This window comes from Camarhynchus parvulus, chromosome 10 (genome assembly GCF_901933205.1).
Source record: "Camarhynchus parvulus chromosome 10, STF_HiC, whole genome shotgun sequence".
Taxonomy (NCBI): Eukaryota; Metazoa; Chordata; class Aves; order Passeriformes; family Thraupidae; genus Camarhynchus; species Camarhynchus parvulus.
Window position 1 is genome coordinate 11227194 of NC_044580.1, and position 22757 is coordinate 11249950.

The 22757-nt window shown below is 40.7% G+C and overlaps 1 protein-coding gene across 6 annotated transcripts in view; it reads left to right on the forward strand.

The window, feature by feature from the left end:
• The window catches only part of ADAMTSL3 (ADAMTS like 3), a 170678-nt gene that overhangs the window by 124085 nt on the left and 23836 nt on the right, over positions 1-22757 (forward strand). For all 6 annotated transcript variants that reach the window (XM_030954940.1, XM_030954942.1, XM_030954943.1 and 3 more), the window contains exons 16-21: positions 5172-5458; positions 12237-12366; positions 13407-13599; positions 14276-14455; positions 15221-15374; positions 19878-20958. In XM_030954940.1, coding sequence (XP_030810800.1) covers positions 5172-5458; positions 12237-12366; positions 13407-13599; positions 14276-14455; positions 15221-15374; positions 19878-20958 — 2025 coding nt within the window. The remainder of the gene's footprint in view (positions 1-5171; positions 5459-12236; positions 12367-13406; positions 13600-14275; positions 14456-15220; positions 15375-19877; positions 20959-22757) is intronic.

Here is a 22757-nt window from a genome sequence, read left to right on the forward strand (position 1 = left end):
TTGTCATGGGCTGCCTTGTGCCTTGTCCTGACAATGGCAGCAGTTATTCTTCCTTCCCAGCTGTGACCCATAAATTCCCCTGTGGCCTTTTTCTTCTCCACTTACTCTGGAGACTAAGATGTTTTCCATCTTCCATTCATGAGCCTCATCCTGGCCCAAGACTTTCCTTCACAATTTCCAGAAGCATCTTCACCTAAGTCTGAAAGGTTTCTCCGGCCACCTCTTGCTGACTCCTCTCACCACCCCTCTGTGCTGAGGTGCTCTGAGGGGCTGTGCACCCCACTCTGGGCACCCTGGGCTCTCCTGGGACCCAGCTCTAGCACTGTAACCAGATTCCCCATGAGTTTCATTTTACTGTCTTCTGCTGCCAGCTGCTTGCTCTTGAGTCTTCTAAGGAAGTTGGCAGGTAAGGAGAGATGAGAAATAGCTGATGCCTGACTTCATTCCTTTCTGCAGATTGTCTGTGGGTCATGTGGACAATAATGGTTTGCGACCAGAGAATTTCTCCATCAGTACTTTAAACCTCATGCCCAAACTGCTCTGGTCCTTTCCAGTTAGATTTTTGGGGCAGGGATTAAGATTTAAATAGAAACTGTGACAATAAATTGTTCCTTCTCCCAGAATAAATTATAACAAGATTTCCCTCTGGTTGAGATCTGTTTGTTTTCTGTAATTTAGACATGGCACAGTGATAACTCACAGCCCACCTCTGCCTAGCAGGAGACTGATGAGTTCCTTGGTAAAATGCAATCACTTTTAATTTCAGTTGTTCTCTTGTCATCCAAATTTAAACCACAATATGAAGTCTCAACTTCTAGTCCATCCTTTTATGACAACTTTCTCTCTATGCATTTGTGTGATGTTTTAGTTGATAATGAATAAGAGAATAAATGCAGCTGTGTTTTAGAACCCACAAGTGATGGATATGCCAAAAGTAGCTTGTGGAAGATAAATACTTCTGCCTCTGTGGTCTACCACGGCTGGTGTCCTGAATTTACATAGAGGGGGAATGTTCAAAAGCTTCTTTTTTTTATTATTAGCAAAATAAAAAATGACTGTCCTTAAAGTGAGGCCAAGAAAAATGTAGGTCTGACCTTTTTAGTTTTCAGTTGTGGAATGTGATGACAGTTGATACCAATCATTATTTTAAATGTTCTTCCCTTGAGCCTTCTTAGTTACAGTGGGATTCTCAGAGAAGCTCCGGCAAGTTCTTGCATCCTTTTTATTACTTGTAAGTTAAAGAAATAGACACCTCAGCTGCCTTTCTCTGTCATTGCTTAGGGAAAAACTAAAATGCTTTCAAAGACTGATATATTTTTTCAGCAATATGAGCTAAAAAGTGATGTGAAATGCAGTGTTTCTCGTAAAGGTTTCCACTTATTGCATTGGAGTCATTTTCACAGACATGTCCCCACTGTGCCTTTGGTGATGGAGAATTACCCATTTCTCACAGCTGCTCCTCTGAAAACAGGCTGGTGATTTTGTCCAACATTACCCTTGAGGCTGATAAAACCAGCAGTGTGGCTCTGTTCAGAGCAGGCAAGGGTGGTGCTGCAGGGAGGGGTAGGGTGCCAGCATCATGGAAGTTCTGCTCAGTAAGAGCCCACATTGTAGATGCTTCTTTAGACTTTTATCCAGGACCCTTGGTACATTAGGACTGACTGGAAATAATGCTGGAGCTGCCTTTTTATCTCATTATTTAGGCATTTCCTGTCTTAACTGAAAGCAAAAGCTATGGTCATGAGGTAAATAAAAAATTAAGAGACACCATGTTTTCCAAGTCTTCAGTAAGCTGCAAAGGACTGCACTGAGTTCAGTTTTCAGTTCAGATTTGATTTGGTTGAGTTGGGCTGCTCTGTCCCAGTTTAATCATCATTAGTTTAGGTCACTGCTTCATTTCTCAGGTCATCCTCCACTTGCTTTTACAGCATGTGCCAGGTGAATGCACATTTCCATTAGTGCTAGACTGATAACACTGCAGCATGGATGTGCCCTCCACTGCATCTGTAGTGTCTTCATTATTTATACCTGCTCAGATGGGTGTAGGAGAAATTTGGTTCGATGCAGCATTGGGAAGAATGACTGGGTAAAAAAGCTGATTATAAAAAGTTGTACCTGCTCGAATTTGCATTTTTCTATTTTCTTTTTTTTTTTTTAATGAAAAGAGGGGTCTCATCTTTGAACCTAAAGATCTCAGAAAATTTCCAGTTCCCACTATCCTGTCCATTATAAATTGCTGATGATCTACAAAGCCCTGTAGTACAAATACTTTGATGCTCCTTAATCCTGACCTGAGATTATTCTGAGTGTGTGCCCATTGAAGGCAGACTGAGTTTACCTCAGGGAATTATTGTGTCCAGAGCATTACCATGAGTATGCTGTGAATGCCAAAATACCTCACATCTGAGGCTGATGGAGTTTGCTTTAATGACCTGTCACAGGCTTTGCTTTTGCATGTTCAAGATAAAGGAAAAAATAAAAAAAGCCCCATCTGCCTGAACTCAAAATTCAGATAAAAATCAGCTCTCTCTGTGTTCAGTCAGTTCCTTGCTCTGCTTTTGTACTAGCAGTCTCCATTGGTATCTGTTGAAAGTACTTAGTGTGACTTGAACATGATCATCCTTGGAGAAGTTTTATGGTTTAGGATTTCAATAGGTAAATAGTCACATGACTAGTTTAACAAATGCCAAGGTATAATAAAAAGTATTTAGTGTGTTCATTTTTTGTCTTGCACTTCACTGAAAAAATACCAGACACTAATATTCAACATGAAAAGCTCAATTCTAATATAGACTTGCTATAAGTCAAGGAAAAAAATGCTTAGAATTTTCTGAGTTTCTTTATAAATCATTTGGTTGCTGAGTGAAATTGTTGCTGTGATTCAAAATTTCCTTTAATTTATACAGGATTTCAAGAGAATGTTTTTGAAATACATTATTTTTAGAATGTTTAAATGCACTCAACAGTACACAAAACTAACACTAATTTCTGGTATGCTGCTGTCATGCTTTTACCAAAAGAAGTTATTATTTTCAGACTATAAACTTAGGTATGGTTAGAAGACCAACTATTTTCAACTATAAAGTCCATCAATTTTATTTTTCCAATTAGGTACATAAGTATAAATGGATCTTTTTTTTTTTTTTTTTTTTTTTATACAGAAGGAGAAGAAAGTAATCATTCTGTTAAGCCTATGCACACTGGCCATGATCCAATAAAGCACTTACGCACAAGTTTCCCTCTGAACTCATTGTCATCCTGCTGTCTTCAAAGCACAGCTAATATGCTTAAGTTAGGCTCATGTTTAAGCATTTCATTGGATGAGGGTGATTTTGCCACGCTAGGTAGTTTGCATGGCTGTCTTTGAAAAGACTGTGAGATCTGATGTTCCAGGATTAAGCTGATTTTATCTGTTGGGGTAGCAGAAAGCCTTCCTTTGCAGCTTTTCCCACAGAACAGTCGCTAGAATTTATATCAGAGGCATCTGGATACTGACCCCACCAGCTGTGCCATGGACTCAGTGGCCTCTTGGGCTGCTCCTAACCTGGCATTTGCTCAGATTTGTTCACTGTAGGACACAGCCATGCACTGTTTTGATAGCATCCTTGATAACATCAATCTGGCCATGCAGGAAGGTGCTCAGGTTTGTGAAGGGATGAGCACTGGGAGCTCTTGGTGACAAGAGGAGCTGGGGATAATGTGCCTTTTCCTGAAGTCTGGTGAGGACCAGTGAGCTCTAACAAAAATTCTGAGAGAACTCAAAGAAATTTTGATGGGCTTAGATATATTTATCTTTGTAGCAGACCTCTAAAGTTATTTCATTAATATCTCCTTAAAGAATAACCAGTTAATCTTTTAACCTCTGTTGGAAATGGGAATAGTCTTTTCCACAGGAAAAAGTCACTTTTGGGGTCTGTCCCAGTCACAGCCTTGGTGAGTATCCCAAGGACTGACAGAGTATCCTTACAGGTTATCCAGCCATCTGTTCTCCTTTCTTCTATTTGATTCTTCCTCTGTGTATACTGGCAACAAATTATTGGCAAGACGATAAATGGTGCACAGAATCAAACCACACTGTTGACATTTTTATGTGCTTACTGTGTATGCAGAGTGTAAATACTGATTTTTGTCTTACACAACTGTTCTTATGTTTGTAAGGGCAACTTTCCTGCAGTGAGGGAAAGATAATTCTTTATCCAAGATAAGGGCCAAATCTTTTGAATCCTAATTTGGATCTTTCTTTGCAAATACATTTTTAACATTGGTCAAATTATCCTCCTATATCTCCCACTGGTGTTTGGATCATCAGCTACATTTGGACGCATAATAAAGACCAACTGCAGCCTTTTCATGGGGAAAAAAAACTTCTAGGAAATTCTGTATTTGACTTCCATAAAGTATACCCCAGAGCCACCCAGGATAACTTTATTCAAGAAATCCAACCCCTTGTCTCTAGTGCCATTTTGAAAATTACTGTCAGATATTAATGTGACCCTCAAAGTCAGAGGATATTATAACAAATTCATGACCTGTAAAGCAAGATTTTATTGTAGTTCATTAGGGGCATAAATGCTTTCTAATAAAAATGATGGACTGTAGAGTGGTTAGACCTCTTCACTGAAGATGAGAGGCTGCTTGCAAGATTGAATCTGGAGAGCCTGCAGTGGTGTGCACTGGAAATGGCTCCATTTGAAAAGCTTTCTTTTCTCTGGTTGCTGATTATTAGTATGACATAAGGTGAGGACCTCTCAGATTTCAGCAGATTGCAAATATACTTTTGGCATATGCCCAAGTCCCTGTATCTGGGCAGTAATTTTATGTTGTACAGATGCATCTTCCTGGAGTTTCTCCTTTTTTCCCCGCTGAAGGAGACTGAGAAAAGATTTAAGTGTTTTCGTTTTTCCTCAGCAAAGGATACAGCTCTCCCTGATCCTCATGATTCTTTCTCCTCTTTTCCTACATCTTCTTGTGTGAATTTTGGTAAATGGTCTGGGATATGAGAGTCAAGTGTGAGACTTAAGATACTTGATTGTGCATTCTATTTAAGCGTCAGTGTGATGTATTTTCTGCTGAGTGTACAAACACCCCTTTATGTGTGTTGGCTGTGTTTTAGCTGTGCACACACAGGCACAGTTACATGGAATAAATGACAGTGCCGTGATGCTCTGCAGGTTCATTCCTGAGCCCTGGTCCCCGTGCAGTGCCACGTGTGGCAGTGGTGTCCAGGTGCGAGAGGTGAAGTGCCGGATCCTTCTCACCTTCACTCAGACCGAGGTGGAGCTGCCCGAGGAGGAGTGTGAGGATGAGAGGCCACCCACAGAACGAGTCTGCCACCAGGCCTCCTGTGACAGTGATCCTGTCCCCTACACGCCTGAATTTCCTCATGCTGAAGATGGCACTGTGATGTATGACTGGGAATATATTGGGTTCACTCCATGTTCAGCCACATGTCTTGGAGGTACCTTTTATTTTAATTTATCCTGAGTTGTAAGAATTTGACATTGTTTGGTGTTGTTGCACCTCCTGTTAGTGTTACCTTAAAGTAATTATGTTGATCTGTAGGAAAATCTGCAGCTACAAACTTTAACGTATTTTTGGATATCAATAGAGTATTTCAAACTACTTTCTTTCTTTCAGCAAAGGAGAAAAACTTTACTTATTGGGTAAAGTAAGGTGCAGGAAGTTGATACAGCTACTTGCTTCAGTCTTGCTGCTGCAGCACCTTGCTTTAGTCTTGTGAGGTGCCAGGCCCTCTGTGGTACCAGTATGTCTGATACATCAGTGGTGGAAATGTTTAGATGATCTACCTTTTCCTAGGAACCAAAACTGTATGGTTTCAGAGTAAAAATTCCCATGTTTATTCCTTTTCTTCCAAAAAGCTGCTGTTTTCTGCAGAACAGTAGGAATACAGAGCTGTAATTAGGGAGACTTGCTTCCAGCCTGGCTGGTGTGGAGATCAAACAGGAGCTGGTTTGGGTCTGGGTGCTCTGTATCACTGCCTGGAGCTCTGTGCCATACATCTGTCTGCAAGTAGTTAGGCACATTCCTGCCTGGATGTAATCGAATCTCCCTGTCGTCCTAAGTACATGTTACCAGACAAGGCTGCTGGTGTTGCTACTACTTACTGTACTTTGGGACTGAACACAGTGAGTTATGAAGTGTTAAGTGGAGGCAGTGGAATTGTGAACACACCTATATATGACAGGACTGCTGACATCAGTGGGAAGTGAAGACAGTTGTACCCATAGAAGAAATAAAAATGTAGAAAAAGGGGAAACAGAAACAATTGGAAGTGGGGAGCGAGATAGAGCTCACAGACAGCAGCCTCCCTTCTTGGTGCTGTTCATCAGTTCAAAGCTGGAAAGCAGAAGCTGGGAGGGATGCCCCAGAATGGGATCCAGCAGCATGGTAAGTGACTGATAGTGCCTCAGTTATCATTTAACACTGCTGCTTACTGAGGGGGTTGATCCATAGGAATAACAGCACCTGTGATCACAAAAGCTGGAGCATCCCATTCCCTGCACTACCTGCAGGCATCATGGCTAGGGAGGAGAGACTGTAGTCCAAGTGTGTTTGTAGCAGCATGAGATGGTAGTGACGCCTTTGTGGCTGAGTGACTCTGTTTTATATTTTAATAAGATAAATGTTTTTAGAAATAAGGAAATTGTGCTGTAAAGCAGAAGCAAACCTTTCATTAATTCAAAATTTGAAGTTCTGGTATCTCAACTGATTTTTGTAACGTACAACCATTTTGTTGCCATCTTAAATCCACTTTTCTGCTTTTTAGCCAATGTCTTTGTCAGAGGTGTTCTAAAACTCCAAGGTTTTTGAATTTTGAGGACATAATCAGATATGTAGGCTGAAATAATCTCTAGTCTTTGCCTGCTACTGCACATGTTGCAATTGCATTCTGCATCTCCAAGGGTGAGTTTGTCCTTGCAAAAGCACCCCCATAAAAACTTGCACTTGGTGTGCAGCCTGATGGTAATTTAAGGAGCCTGCACTGAACTCAGCAGTTTCATTGGAAGGAACTTAAAAATGACTGATGACCAGAATCTTGCGTTCAGCTTAAATTTTGTTCCTGGGGGAGCTGAGCGTGAACTCTGTTGTTGACTTCTGACCCTTTCATGAATTTGTGAGATTCCCTGACCCACAATTGTCCTGTAGGTGTTCACAGTAATCTAACAATTTGTTTGCTATGCAGTAGAAATGACTCACTTGAAGAAGTCTGAAAGACAATATCTGTTTGTGTTTTTAAGACTTCTGTGGTATCACTGGTACTGTGTCTAGACATTTTCCTTATGTGATGCTCCTGGGAAATGTGGGAAGTTGTCAGGGTGTTTTATCAATGAGCAGCTTCAGAAACCCCCATATTGGTGTGCTAGTTAGGTGATTTTTCCTTTCTATCAGCTCTGGTCTTCTGGCTGCCTTGGCAAAGGCTTTCAAACAGACCAAAAATTACCTGCCGATAAATAGTTTTAAGGGAACCAGACATCTCTTCTGTTTCCAGCTCACTGCAATGTACTAGCTAATGATCTCACTGTCTACTATTTTTCCATTGTGTAGTTCAAAGGAGCTGATCCATTTCTGCTAAGTTTTATGTTCAAATCTCATTTCAATTAGATGAACTCTTTCGTTATAAGAAATAAATGTTGTCTGAGTTTGGAATAACCCAGTGTAATGTAAATTATATTAGGTGCTTTTTTCTCTAGTATGTATGCATCTAGCAGTGGCTATTAAAACAAATTCCTGTGGATTTCTCTATCCTCGAAACTCCCTGCCCCCGTTTCTTGGTGCTTAACTCTTTCGGAATGAGGGAAAATTCTGCAGGCTCTAAGCAGGCTGGAAGCTTTTATAGCCAGTATTTGAGCAAAGTCCGAATCTCTCTTTCAGAGCTTGTCACTTGCACCTTTTTTTTAATCCTCACGCAGACTAGACTTGTAATTCAGTCTCCTCTGGTCCCTCTGCAAAGCAGATGAAGAAATGCAGATGGAAACATTGGATTTTTCAGATATTAGACTTACAGAGAGTGATTTGCAAGGTGTTATCAAACATCATCTGTCCAGTTCTAGAGCAAGTCACCCCAGTCTTGGGTCACTTGTGTGCCTTCTGCCCCAAACCTCTGTGGCTTCTCACACAGCATGTGAAGAGCCAAACAAGTTGAGGTTTTGAGTGCAGCCGAGTTGTTTTATGCCTCTTAGCATAATTAATGCTTCCTTCATCTGTCTTTCCATGAGTGTAAATAAAAGTTGTCGTGGCCTGTTAGTCACAGGCAGGCATCACCTTTAATACCCGTAGGAAGCTCTGTAACCAGTCTGAAATCTAAAGATCTGGTTTTTTATTCAGTGCCTGAAGAAATCCCAAACTGAAAATAAGCCAGCTGCGTGCTTGGGGATCTCAAAATTTGCCTTCATTTTCCCTGAATGTTTTTTTGGGTTTCTTTGGTTTTGTTTTTGTGTTCTTTTCAATCTGAAGAACTTTGGCCGTGATGTGAGAGCCCCAGATGTAAGTTTAATTTACATAATATCATCATTAGGGAATTAATAATCATTATGAGAATAAAGAATATGCCTGAAGATAAATGTTTTTGTTGTAAGCTATAGCATTTCTTTAGTGGTGTCAATCATTTACTACTCAACAATATTTTAAAGGGATACTTTTCACTTTAAAGATCTCTGAACATTTTCTTGTTTAAATATATGTTTAGTTGCAAGAGGCAGATTTTGGTGGTTAAACGTAATTATTATTAGTAGTAGTGCTCTATATGCTTCAAAAATGGTTATTTGGGCCACCTAAAGTCATTACAATGGCCTAAAAATAATGTGATTAAGCAATAAATAACATGTGCGTATCCTGTTATTTCCTCTATAGCCTCTGTGGCTTTGGTAACTTCAGAGTGCAGTCAAGTTGTGTTTTCAGGCTTTTGTCTGGACCATAGGAGCTAAAAGTTTACCATTTTATTTATGAGAAACCTGAGATTCTTAGAATATTAATGGATTCTAGCCAAATTTAAGGGTTCTAAGAAAAACAATAACCGTTCAGAGACTCACATATAAAGCTGAGAAAATTTGCTCTCAGCTTGTGTTGGAGTCACCTTGATAGCTGGTCATTTGTGTCATTTATTTCATTAGCTGCAGATGTTGTTTACTCTCTTACAGAAGTATAAAATAGATGCACTGAGAGGCTCAAGGATATGTAGAATTTGACATTTCTTCTGAGTTATTTTCAGCTTATAGTAAATATTTTTAAGAAGCCACTAAACTGAGACTATCTGATGTAAATAAGTGTCGTTCCTCTTCCAGGTGTAGAGAATAGATCCACCTTTTTAACGTTTGTAGAGGAGCTTTCCACCCCCATTTTCTTTGTACTTTAAAAATGCAGGAAGAGAAATTCTGGGCTTAATTCAAGCATTTTGCTCTTTTAAAACAGCTTCAAGCACTGTATATTTCATTGCACAGAAAAGATTGCAGAAGAATGTAAATGTATGTGGTTTGAATGCTGGGTTAAAATAGAAAATATTCTATTTCACTGAATAGTAGGGTAATTACTACAATAGTGCATCAGATTACTGTAAAAATACTTAATGCTCCCTGCTGCATACATAATGTTTTAGTTAAATTATCTACTATGTTTATATTATAAGCCAAGAAAGTCATACATATAAAACTTTGCTTGTTTGAATAATAGATTTTTCCATTTTCCAATTGACATAGAATAAGTTTATCAGTGATTGAAGTTCCCAGCTAATGGAAAATTATACTTTGGGGTGAGAAATCTGATTAATTGTAAAGACATTTTGACAGTTAAGTTCAAGAAAATTTAACATCAATTAGGTGCAGTTATTTATTGAATAGAGTTCTTGAACTGAGAACGAAGGAACAGGAAGGACTTCGTGGTGGGTTTTTAACAACTCTTTAGTATCCATTTTGTACTTACAGCATCAAAACAGGGGGCAGGTTTTCTTTCATTGAGGCCCCTGTGGGGAAGAATTGCTAATGCAGTTTGTGCTCTGTACTCCAGTCAAATGAAAAACACACCACATATCAACATTTTCTTCTCTTAATGTGATTAAACCTCCGCAGGTCCTGCTGCAAGGCAGGAACCCCTTAATGAACTCCAGGTGCCAATTTGTAGACAGACCCCATCACCTGGTATGACATGCCTCATGTTCATTTGGCTGGCCACTTTAGCTTATATAACACCGAGATAAAAAGTTCCCATGACATTATTGCCAATTTAGATGGTCTGAGGGGAGTTTCATTTAATTCTTCTCCTTTGTGTGAGATGTTAAGACAATTTTATGTGGTGCAACCTGTTCCAGAGCAGAAGCATCACTTTGGAGCAAGGTTTTCTCACAGCAACACAGGGAGCAAAGCTAAAACTTGGTAGCATAGGGTAGATTATGACCTAAAATATAGATTATATGGATGCTTGGCATGGATTTTTTTACTTGTCTGGTAAGGCAAAGCTGTTTCTGTCAGAACCCAACTCTAAATGCTTCCTTCTCTCCGTAGACAGTCAAATGTGCATTTCCTATGTAAGGGGAAAGGGAAGCTGCTCCTGTTAAGCAAACACTTGAGGATTGACTTCAAAGAAAGCTTTTGATTCTCCTACTTCTATAAGAAAAATTATGCTTATTGCTTTGTCATGTTTGGGCATTTTCATGCCTGTATTGTAGTCATGGTATTTGTTAAATATTTATTCTCAGCCTGACTAGTAAAGTAGTTTTCCTACAATGTGTGTATGTTCTATGTTAACAGAATTATCAATACTTTGATTCAAGAGAAATGAATAGATTGTCAATCATATTTAAGGTCAGCTCTTTTGTTCTATAAAATTCATCACTTTGTAAATGTAGTCAAAACATTTATATAACAAGGTCTTTCTGAACTGCAAATGAGTCCCAGAGGGGATCTCAAGGTGTACCAGAGAGCCTGAAAGAAATTGGAATTTGTGTTATTCTGAAAATTGCTACTGGTTTACCCCTGCTGAGGTGTCTGAAGTAGTTGGGCTGGCTCAAGTGGGACTGTGGCCTGGGCTGGCTAATACACTGGACTGAATCAAAATTGCTTATAGATGGAGGGAACATCTTTGATTTATGCAAAAATGACAGTGCTTGTGTACAGGAGAGAAATATTGGACTGGGGGTGGAACTTTCTGTGTCAGGTATTCCAGCCCACTGGAATCAGAATGGCTGATGGTCAGCAGTGTCCTTTTAAAATCACTGAAGATAAGTGAAAGATAAGAAGGAAAGGAATTTAAATTCTATGAAACTGGCTCTTCAAGAGCCATTTTTACTTGGAAACAATAAAGGTATTTTATGATTTCAGCTCTTTTGTTCTGTAGGATTTGGATCATTAGCATTGCTCGTATAGAACAACCCAGCTACACAGAATCCCCCAGGCACATCACAACCATCTTGTAATTTATGTGCATGTGAGTGAGCTTTGAAATTGAGCAAGGCTTTCATACTAAAAAATATGATCTATAAAATTGGATAATTGCACAAGTTTAAAATAGAAGTAGTTCACTGAACGTGTGTTCACTAAGCTGTCTTGTTCTAAAGGAAACTTACATTACGTTTCATTTTGCTCATAGAAATTTGAGCATTAGTAATCTTCCATGCTTTAGTAATAAGATCCAGGTAGCAAGAGCTGCAGATCAGAAGGTGCCAAGAATGGTAACTGGTCAGGAAAGCTCTAGGCTGGGTCAGATTTGCTGCCTTCAGCAAAACCATTGCATCTCTTGGCCACTGAGAATGGCTGACTAAACATAGAACGTTTCTCCTGACTATAGCTTTGCAAGTTTTCTGCATTTTTATAACAATTTTTGCAGATCTTTAGCTTTTTATTAAAGGCAAGGTAAGTGAGAAGGAATCACTTTCACCTCAGTTTTGGCAATGGAGGTAGCAGCTGGTTTAGGATCATTACTGAACCAGTGGATGCAGCCTCTGGTAGTAGCTTGAGAGAAAAACCTGGTTTTTATTGGTTTTCAGAGCAGTAGAATGTCAAATGATGACTTTTAAATATCAAAGGAGTAAAGTTGAGATATAATTCACAAATATCTTCTGAGTATTAAATATATAAACTGTCTCTGCATTCCTTTTTGCTTGAGTTGTGACTTTTAAGCCTGTTATCTAATCCAGTGCTTTTTTTACTGATTATTATTCAAGAGCAAGCTTGACAGAAATCTCCTGCATCTCCAGTGTTTCATGGGTGTTTTCCTTTCAAATGCAGGCACACAGGAAGCCATTGCCATGTGTCTGCATGTGGACACAAAGCAAGGTGTCAGTGAAAGCCTGTGTGACAATTCCAAGAGGCCACCCCCGATGACTCGGACCTGCAACACGAAGCTCTGCCCCCCGAGGTACCCTGGAATAATGGAATTATGTGGTGGCAAAGGAAGGGTTAACGGGACTTAAATAAACATTGCCTTTCTCAGAAAGGGTTCAGATTGCAGGACTGTGGTCATGCTTTTGGGATAGAATTTCACTACTTCCATTTTCAACAAGGTTTTGGGATTGGGGTGTTTTTTTGGTCTTGTTCACTCCTTTTCCACTCTTCATATCTCACAGATGAAATAGGGGACATTTTCTGAAATAAATCTCTTCCATGTTGAATATCTGCCAGAGTTAGAAAAAGAGCCTTAGCTCTCCAAGTAGTAGAAGGAAAATTTTGAAGATATTTCACAAAGGAAAAGCTGAGGATATTCACTTTTTATCTTTACTGAATTAAAAAACATATGAATTATGATTTAATGGCACCTCAATTTAATGCTTCTTTAGTAGCCCCATGTAGTTCTTATGTTTATTTGGAGATTCTGGGGAAAGAACAAACCCAGTCTAAATCCCAGAAAACCTCTAGGTCTTTTGATCCCTTGAAAGGGCCGTATGTGAAATTTTGATGTGTGCTTGCTTGTTTACCCATTTCTGATCTCTGACATCCCTGAGATCCTTTCAAAATTGTTTCTATGTGTTTTCAGAAACCTGCTCTTGCTAAATGTAGGGAACAAGTTAACAGGAACAGGATGTTTTATAGAAAACATATACGCATCTAAAGGAAGTTTTCTAAATATAAGAAAGGTCTATTTACATATTTACATTTATCAATGTAAACAGCAGCAGGTTGCCAACAGGCTGTTTTTAAGAGGAGCACTATAAAGGTAAATACTGGAGTAAAATTTGTCTGAAAATGACAAAGTTTATTACTTTATTGTTAATAAATTCTGCATTTGCTTGTTACCAATTTACACTTTTGTGCTCCAGCCAAACCAAAGGGGCGTTTTAGCCATCGATCAATAACGTGCCTGCAGCTGTGCTTTTTGCTGGGCTCTGTCTGGATGAGACTGTTCCTTCCCCAGGGTGAGGTGGGCTGCTGAAGGAGAGCTTTTGGTGTGTTTTGGGACAGGTGGCAGAGCGGCCCCTGGAGCCGCTGCTCGGCGAGCTGCGGGGTGGGGATCCAGAGCCGCGCCGTGTCCTGCCAGCAGCCCGGGGCACCCGCTCCTGCTGCCCACCAGTGCCCGGAGCCAAAGCCTCCTTCTCTGCAGGCCTGCAACCAGATTGACTGTCCCCCTGCTTGGCACGCTGAGGAATGGCAGCAGGTATGGCTGGGTCACAGGAAGAGTCTAAATGGGTTCCTCTGGCCAGGAACTTGGAACTCTCCTGCATGGAAGGCAGCTCCCCACCTTCTGTGTGTGTTTCAACTTCCATCACAGAACAAACTAACCCAAAAGTGCTGCTCTAGACTCTTGTGCTGATAAGCAGTCACAGGATGAGGTGGAACTCCTTGTTAGGATTTCAGAAAGCTGGATACCTGTTATTCCACACATCATCTCTCTTCCTATGCTCTCTAAACACAACCACCTTCTTTTTCTTTTTCTTTTTCTTTTTCTTTTTCTTTTTCTTTTTCTTTTTCTTTTTCTTTTTCTTTTTCTTTTTCTTTTTCTTTTTCTTTTTCTTTTTCTTTTTCTTTTTCTTTTTCTTTTTCTTTTTTTTTTTTTTTTTCTTTTTTTTTCTTTTTTCTTTTTCATGCATTAACAAGTTAGTGACATAGATTTATGCATAAGATGCATGTTTTTCTCTGAGATTCCTACTACTTCCATGCATTCAGGTAGTATGTCTGACATTTGATCTCCAGTTCTCATCTCCAGTAGATTAAATATTTTAACATTGAATTTTCCATGCTGCTTGATTTCCCATTGAGAGTAGATGTCATTTTTCAGGAGCACAGATGTCCATGCAGGTGTAAATGCTACATTTGATTCTTCTCCTCCTTAGTGTTCACGTACCTGCGGAGGGGGGATTCAGACCCGCAGGGTGTCCTGTAAGCAGCTGCTGACAGATGGAAGTTTCCTGAAACACCCTGATGACACCTGCCAGGAACCCAAATTGCCAAGTAGTAAAGCCTGTGCAAAAGTTGATTGTCCTCCTCAGCTGGTCTTTGGAGAATGGTCCAAGGTGAGCAAACCTCAATAATGGTGAACCAAAACCCTCCATTATAACGAAAGCTCTGAAGGTTTCTGCCTGGGTAAATGAGCTGTTTGGAGCTGCCAGGGCAGCTGAAGCTGTCACAAAGCCTGTCCTGAACTAAACTGTGCATGCCTGCCTGCAGCCAGACTGATCACAGTGCTTCAGTCACTGGAGGTCATTGGATGCTTTCTACCAGACATGTTTAGCTATCAATAATTTCATGGTACAGCTTCCAAAAAGCAAATCTTTGCATTATTCTGGAATACATCCTCCTCCTTTCCTGATTAATGCAAGCTTGCTACCACTCCCCATTCAAAATGATTTAGAAAATTGAATTTAGAAGCTGAAATTACAGTTTCATGCAATACAACCTAAGAGAGAGAGCTGAGAGACTTGCCAGAGACTGTTGAGAACCTGCTGAGTTGTTTCTCTCAGGTACCAGATCTCATTGCTCTGTTTTGCCCATGGTTGGGCATAAATACTGTCATGTTACATAATTCATGGCTTGCTTGCTGGAAAAACTGTCTTATATTCTTACTGCCTGGAAAAGTGGAGAGAGTTTAATAACTAATATTACAGTCTAATAACTAGATGACACAAGGATTCTTATGAAGTAGAGTGTGTGTACTCTTTCAGAACTAAAAAATTAAAAAAAAATATTAAAAGAAAACCACCACAAAACAAACTAGCTTAAAATTAGCATGTATGGTGTGGAGCACCAAGTTTAGCTTGACTGCATCCTTCCTTTCACAGTGCTCAGTAAGCTGTGGTGTTGGAATCCAGAGAAGGAAACTTGCCTGCCAAAACCTCACAGCAAAGGGCCAATATGTCACATTAAATGGATCGATGTGCAGTGCTCTGTCTCCTTCACTGCTTGTAAGGTCTTGTCAGATGAATGCCTGCAACAGTAAGTATGTGAATTTATCTGGTTCCTTGCTGATTTGGAATGATCTATTTATAAAGAGAAATCTGTATGCACATTAATTCACTCATCTCCCTGCACTATCACAACATAGCTTGGCACAAACTGAGTGTCATAATTACTATACCAGTAATAACAGGATTGCTTTTATTTTTATTTCCACCACTCAAAAACAAAGGTTATGATCTCAAGAAGTAGTTTTTGAATATATATTATGGTGCATACCTCTCACCTTCACTCTTATGCACCATTTGATCTGATTTGTCCTTTATCATTACACTATTCAAACAGGAAAAAAAAGAGAAAAATTAATAAATTTAACATAAATTACAAAGGACATTAGAAAAGATAAGAATCCAGTTCTGCCTTGTCTTTTCTCTGTATGTTTGTATTACACTGGACATTTTGCTTAACATGATGGAATTCAAAACCTGAAACTCTGTGCCAGTGATAATTTTAGGTATAATTTCTGTCTCTCCTTGTAAAAATTACAATCCTGGCCTCATTAGCTGCACAGAGAGTGGTGACAATACAGACATTTTTTGAAAAATCTGATGTTTTATTACTGTCTATATAAGAATCTTTTCAGAGGGATTGTCTATGGAAATTGTACAATTTGGGCACAACTGGGTTATGGTACTGATGGTAGTTGCACTAATTGTTTAACAGTGATGGAAAATCCTCTGTGATACAGAGCGTGTTCAATTACATCCACTAATTTAGAATAGGCAGATCTAAATGCAGGTTCTTTATGTGTGAACCTATGTTCCCCTTCCTTTATAATGGAGAGTATTGGTTTGCAGATTTGGGGAGCAGGGTGCTGAGAGGACAGGGAAAAAAAGAGTTTTTAGTTTTGAGCTGTGGGAAAACATAAAGCCATTATCAATGGCCTGGTTCTGATCACAGGTCAGACATAGCCATGTTTTGGCTCAGCTCACAGTGTTGTGAAGAAATAGCTACTTTATACATTTTGAAGCTTTGCTCTAAAAATTATTCACAAAACAACATAAGAAATAGAATAATTACTGATTCATACATAATATGGAACTTCTTTTCCTGGCCTGCATTTCAGATTAACATGCCAAAATCCTGAGGTTCAAAACTCCACTTAAATAAAGCCCCGTGGACTTTCAGGAATGTCCTTGGCATAAGGTTTAATAAAATATTTTGAGTTGCATATCTATCTGAATTTAATTAATTGTGGATAGTTGAATGGCAGTGGAGCTGCTTTGCAAATTGCTTAGTTCAGACTGATATTAATGTTAGCATGTCAGCTTCCAGCACAGTGCCTAGAGAGCAGCACACAGGGCTGCAGAGGGAGTAACATTGGCCAGAATGGGAGCAGATCAAAGCCATAAAGAGAATCCCTGTCCTCTCCCTGCATTTTCATCACTCTGTGGAGCAAGGAAGCCTTTGCAGCTCAGATCTGCCTGGGGATTCTCTCACAGTGCAGCAGGGGGGCAGGGGAAGGTGTGAGGCTGCTCCACACCTGCAGTTCCTGCTTGGGTCTTGCAGAAGGAGCCAGGGCTGGGACAGCAGCAGGCTTTGGAGTCCCAGGAACGTGCAGGAGGCATCTCCTCTGTATCTACATCTCCTCTGTAGGACAAGGAGTGATGTGGATGGGTGAGGAGCAGTGTGGTGTGAGTGCTGTTGGGGGTTCTTGCCTTGGAGAGCAGTTCCTAAATCTCCCTCCTCAAGGTGATGCTTCTGTGGCTCACAGGAGTGCCTTTTTTACTGTCTCATGACAATGCTGAGTCATTTTAGACTTAATCTTTTACCCTGAGACTGGTAATTGTAGCTGTTTTCTGACTTAGGAGTGCTTATTAAGTAGAAACATTCCTGACTCCGGGCTCTGAGAAATAGGAAATAACACCAGTCTAGCCCTGAGGTCACCAGGATCTGAAACCCAGCTGAAGCTGTTCAGGACCATTACAGGTCACAGATGCAGATGGATTTGTATCAGGTGATAATGAGGTCCAAAGGCTCCAGCACATATTCCATAAGATTTACCTTTACCCTCCCAAACAGTCCATTACCTCAGCAGCTGCAAGATTGAATGACAGTAAGGACCTAGAGAATGCAAAGTTATGTGGCCTCATACATTCATGTGACCTTATATATTTATATGGCCTGCCATCCACAACTCTGAACTTTGTTTCACTCTCAGCCTTGCTCACCAGTCACCAGTAAAAATACACACACCCTTTAGTGTTGAGCTGCTAATGAGAGTTAGTGGTCTGTCTTTTTTAAAGAAATGAAATGGATGAGACTTGTTAACATATTTATAAGTACGCACTGGGTTTAATTCTAAGCTGGAATAACTAGTGTAAACAGACCACAGCCTGAAGTATTTTAATTTGTGTGTTTAAAGTTACACTTACTGTGTCTGTAAGTTGGGTTTTGGAAGTAGAATATTTAATACTGGAACGCTTCCCTGAAAAGAAATATTTGGGGCCCAATAACTTATTAAAACCAGGACGCTACTTTAATAATTTTAGTAAACTGAATGCCTAAAACAATTTAATTGTTGTACCATGTGAAATGGTTGAGGGAACCTTGTGTCTGGATAACAAATGCCGATTTAAAAGCTGTGTAATTATGAAACCATGATATCCCCACAGGTCTGAACTCATTACCCAAAACATTGAAAATAACCATTTTGTTTTATAAGCATAAGAACGCACTCCAGGGTGTAGTTCCTATAGTGTACACACTTATTGAATGCTTGAAGCATTTAGCTTTTCACCTATTTCTTCACAGCATATTTGGAGCACATGTATACACAGTTTTTCGGGTATCATTTCTGTGCCATCAGCGTAGTTGTCTTTGTATTTAAGTACCTCCCAAGTGGAAAAGCAGCACCGATTTCAGATTCAGACGAGCTGAGAAATGTTTTGATCCCTGTGTCCATTTCCTGGCCATCAGCTCCTTCTGCGGGCTCTGAGTTTTCTCTCCGTCACATACCAAAGCGCTGGGTCACCGAGCACTGCGGGGCTGTTTTCTAGCACCAGCAGCGTTGTTTCCCGACCCTTCCCGTGCGGCCGATCGGACCCGGCCGGGAAGGGCTCGGTGCGCGGTCCCTGTCCTGCCGCGCTCTGTCCCTCCCTGCCCGGCGCGGCGCTCCCGGCCAGGCTCGCTCCGCTGATCAAAGCGGGCACTGCTGCTGCCAGCAGTGAGTCAGCACAGCGGCATCCAGAACTCTGCATCCAAAACACCCCTTGTGCCTCCCAGCTCTGCTGGAAAGCCTGCCGTGGTGCTCATGCAGGCAGACCGCTAGAAACCCTCCAGCATCTTCATCCAGGCAGCTCCCTAGAAACCCTCCAGCATCTTCATCCAGGCAGCTCCCTAGAGACCCTCCAGCATCTTCATCCAGGCAGCTCCCTAGAGACCCTCCAGCATCTTCATCCAGGCAGCTCCCTAGAGACCCTCCAGCATCTTCATCCAGGCAGCTCCCTAGAGACCCTCCAGCATCTTCATCCAGGCAGCTCCCTAGAGACCCTCCAGCATCTTCATCCAGGCAGACCCCCAGAAACCTTCCAGCATCTTCATCCAGGCAGATCCCCAGAAACCTTCCAGCATCTTCATCCAGGCAGATCCCCAGAAACCTTCCAGAATCCAGGTGCCCACAGTTCAGTGCAGGAGGAGTTTCATAATACCCAGTGTGTCTATACCCAGTCTGCACAAAGCTTTAGGCTGTTATTGCCTGCTTTTGTAATTCATCTGATCACTCTATTCAGCCTTGAAAATTCTGCCTTATTTCTCTCTTCCCTCGCTTCCCTCCCTGCTTTCTTGGCACAATATTGTCAGCAACTCATCTTTCAACCCTAATGAATTACCCTCAGTGTGTGATTACAGGGCGGCTTTGCCTGTTGCACGTGCTGTGTCTTCACTGACTGTTTCTTTCACCTCCTGCACTGCTATCAGTTTGGCTTGACTCAGGCAACCAGCACAGCCAGCCAACATTTTAAATAAGAGTCAAGGGGAGCCTTACATTTTGGATAGATTTTGTTTTATTTAGGTCATTCTGCACTCAACAGTGCTCAAATGTGGGGAAAGTGATAATGTGTTCACATTTTTTAAATTCAGTTTTTTCATTTCCATCATGCCTAGCCTTTCTGAGGCAACAGTAGGAAATATAACTGGAATATGAGCATATACATGGAGTAATATATAGTTTGTGTACATATCCTTTATATATATGTTCACTATCTATGTCCTTCACATAGGTAGGTACATGTTGCCTGGATCCTTTTATTGCTAGGAGATTTGGGGAAGAAGCAATAGAATTCTTGGCCAAAGCAAGGGAATGTTATGGTTTCATGTTGTTCATATTTTTGCATTTTTGTGACTCAGATAAAAGGTCTGTGTGTGTTGCAGTCTGGCTTGAACAAAGTCAGGAAAAGCTCTTTCAAGCATTCTGTGAAAAGCAGATTTTCTAGGCATGACTGCCAGTGACTAGATGCGTTTCAGCACATTGTTTTCTTGCAGAGATCAAGCCCAAGCTTCCAGCAAAGTTTTCTGCCCATGGACCTCAGATTGTCAGCATTCACCGAGTTTATATTCAGACACGGCCAGAGAAGCGCATTAATTTTACCATAGGAAGCCGAGCCTACTTACTCCCAAAAACATCTGTGGTCATTAAGTGCCCCGTAAGAAGGTTCCAGAAGTCCCTTATCCGCTGGGAGAAGGATGGGCAGCACTTAGAAAACTCCAAAAGGCTTGGCATCACTAAGTCAGGCTCGCTGAAAATCCACTCCCTGGAGGCTGTGGATATCGGTGTGTACCGGTGCATCGCAGGCTCTGTGCATGAGACCTTTGTGCTCAAACTCATCGGGACTGACAACAGGCTCATCGAGCCCCCAGCCCCTCCAAAGCAGCCCAACCAGCCCAGCCACCCGGATCACAACGAGGCCAACAGCCTCGGGGCCAAATGGCACAAGATGAGCAAAATGTGGCAAATGTGGAGCAAGAAGAACGAGCTCTACCTGGGTGACAGGCAAGTCAATGATCAGCCGTTCCTGAGGAACCTTGGGAGCTTTGGGAGCAATTCAGCAGAAGAGTTCAGCTCTCGAGAGTTCAGGAACAAGCGCCTGGAGGCTGCAGTTCTCCAGGGTGCCTACAGCATGGACACGGCTCAGTTCGAGGAGCTCATGAGGAACATGAGCCAGCTCATTGAAACTGGAGAAGTCAGCGATGACCTGGCATCCCAGCTCATCTTCCAATTGATTGCTGAATTATCCAGGCATCCACAACCAACTGCTGAAAAATGGAAGGGGGCCCAGGATGAGAAAGTTTCCTCAAAACTCCGAAGCAAATCGCCAAACAAATCCGAACGTTTCAGCACAAAAACGGTCGATAAGTTAATGTTTGACCAGAAGGTTCCAGTTATTATGAGGCAAAAGGAAATTCCTCAAGTTTCCTTCAACAAAACAGTAACTGTACGAATTGGAAATACAGTTTTTCTGACCAAGAATACTCATGCTGTCAATCTACTGTGTGAAACAGGTGGTATGAGTGAAGTGAAATATACTTGGACAAAAGATGGCGAGACATTAAAAGCCTCTGCGAAGTAAGTAAATAGATTCTCTTTTACTTTTGAATGACTTACTATGTTGCTGTCGATGGAAAAAATCCACCCTGCTGTGCAATATTAGAACATACTGTTGTAAAAATGAGATAAGCATAGCCACTGGGCCTGCCATCTTTCTAGTTAAGTAATTTATTTTTATTCTTTCAAGTGTCTGTCACGTTGTTTGGCTTTACTGACATCCAAGTGCTTGGCCTTTTCCAGGACACTACATAGGACGATTTACTATTTTTATAAGGTGAAGTGTTTTGGATGTCCTGGCTGTATTTTTTTGATCTGCTTTAATCATTTCAGCTGTGTCAGAAAAAGAGCAGATTTACCCTCAAATTAGAGAGGCTATTGGATTTGTTCAGATACTAAATGCAGTAGGAACACATTAAAAACATCTGCCATGGTACAGATGAAAAGAAGTCTTAGCTCTTACTCATTTTAAGAAGGGAAAATATCAGTGGTACCCACACCATTCTTCAACACACTATTTAGGTATTACTGTAGCTGCATAACTTGAATTGAAAAAGAAAAATATGAGCTTTTTTGGATGTTTTTCAATACTTTAAAATATTTCTGTTGAGGACAGTGAAATTCAGAATAATAAAGAACCTGTATTACAATCACGTTTGAGAGTGACAAATGAGTACAGCAAGCTGTTACAATCAGATATTTGCTCAAGGCTGAGCAAATACTTCTACTTCAGTGCTGATAAATTAGAAGCTCACCTGGTAATATTAACATTAACTTTGTGTGTGAGCCTCTTGGAATTATAGCTAGCTCTTGAGTAATGAAAAAACTGGTTCTGAAATGATAAAGACGCTTTTGGATATTTCTCAACATATTTAACTGATTAAATACACTGCCAAGAAAAATATACTTCTGCAGGGCTATCAATTAAAGCAAAGACACCCAAACTAAGCCATTTTAAAAAGTGAAAATGTTTTTGGAATCATGTGGCTCCCACCAGTTGTGTTTATTTTGTGAAATGTGAATAATTTTGCATTAATTTGTAGCAAGTGATACTTCAATTTTTGTGGACATGATGGTGTTTTGTTTATTCACAAGTATGTTTGCTTCCTAATTTCAGCCCAGACTGATATTCTTGCGCTTAAGGCAAAGTAGGTATATTTCCTAATTTTTTCCTAGTAAGGTTTCTTCTACACAAATCTACATATATGTGTGTGGACCCAAAAGTGATGTTAATAGCATTGCATCTGTAAGAGTGTGAGGAGGTAAATGGTCTTTATCTGTCAGGTTTGTAAAAAAGGATGAACTCAAGCCGTGCATGAGGTAGCTTGTTTTGTTGAGGCACAGGTATTTTTAATATTATTTTTTGTTAGTCTGTTATGTAAATGTACTCAGTGTGGGAAAACACCAGCTGCAGGTTTTTGGGATGTGCTGAGTGTATGGTAAGTCATGTAATTTAGTACTGAGAAATGTAACAGAGGAGAAAAGTTGTTATTTTCAGTCTCTTCCCCAGGCTGTGATCCTCCTCACAGGGCAGACAAGGCACGCAAGACACCTGTGAGGTTTTGGTGGAAGACTTTAACTTCAATGATGACATTCTGAAAAAGCCCCAACAACCCCAACCCCATAGTAATTTGAAAGTCAGATGAGGCCATAGAATTGTGAATTCCCCAATCCTGCTGAAAACCAAGCTTGCTCTGTAGAGATCGATTTCTTGCCAAGCCTAATACTTTTAATTGTGGTATTCTGATTTATTCACACTTTTGTGCCCCGGGGATCGTGGTTTGTGGTAGCAAATGCACTGCCCTTCCAAGGGCTGCAAG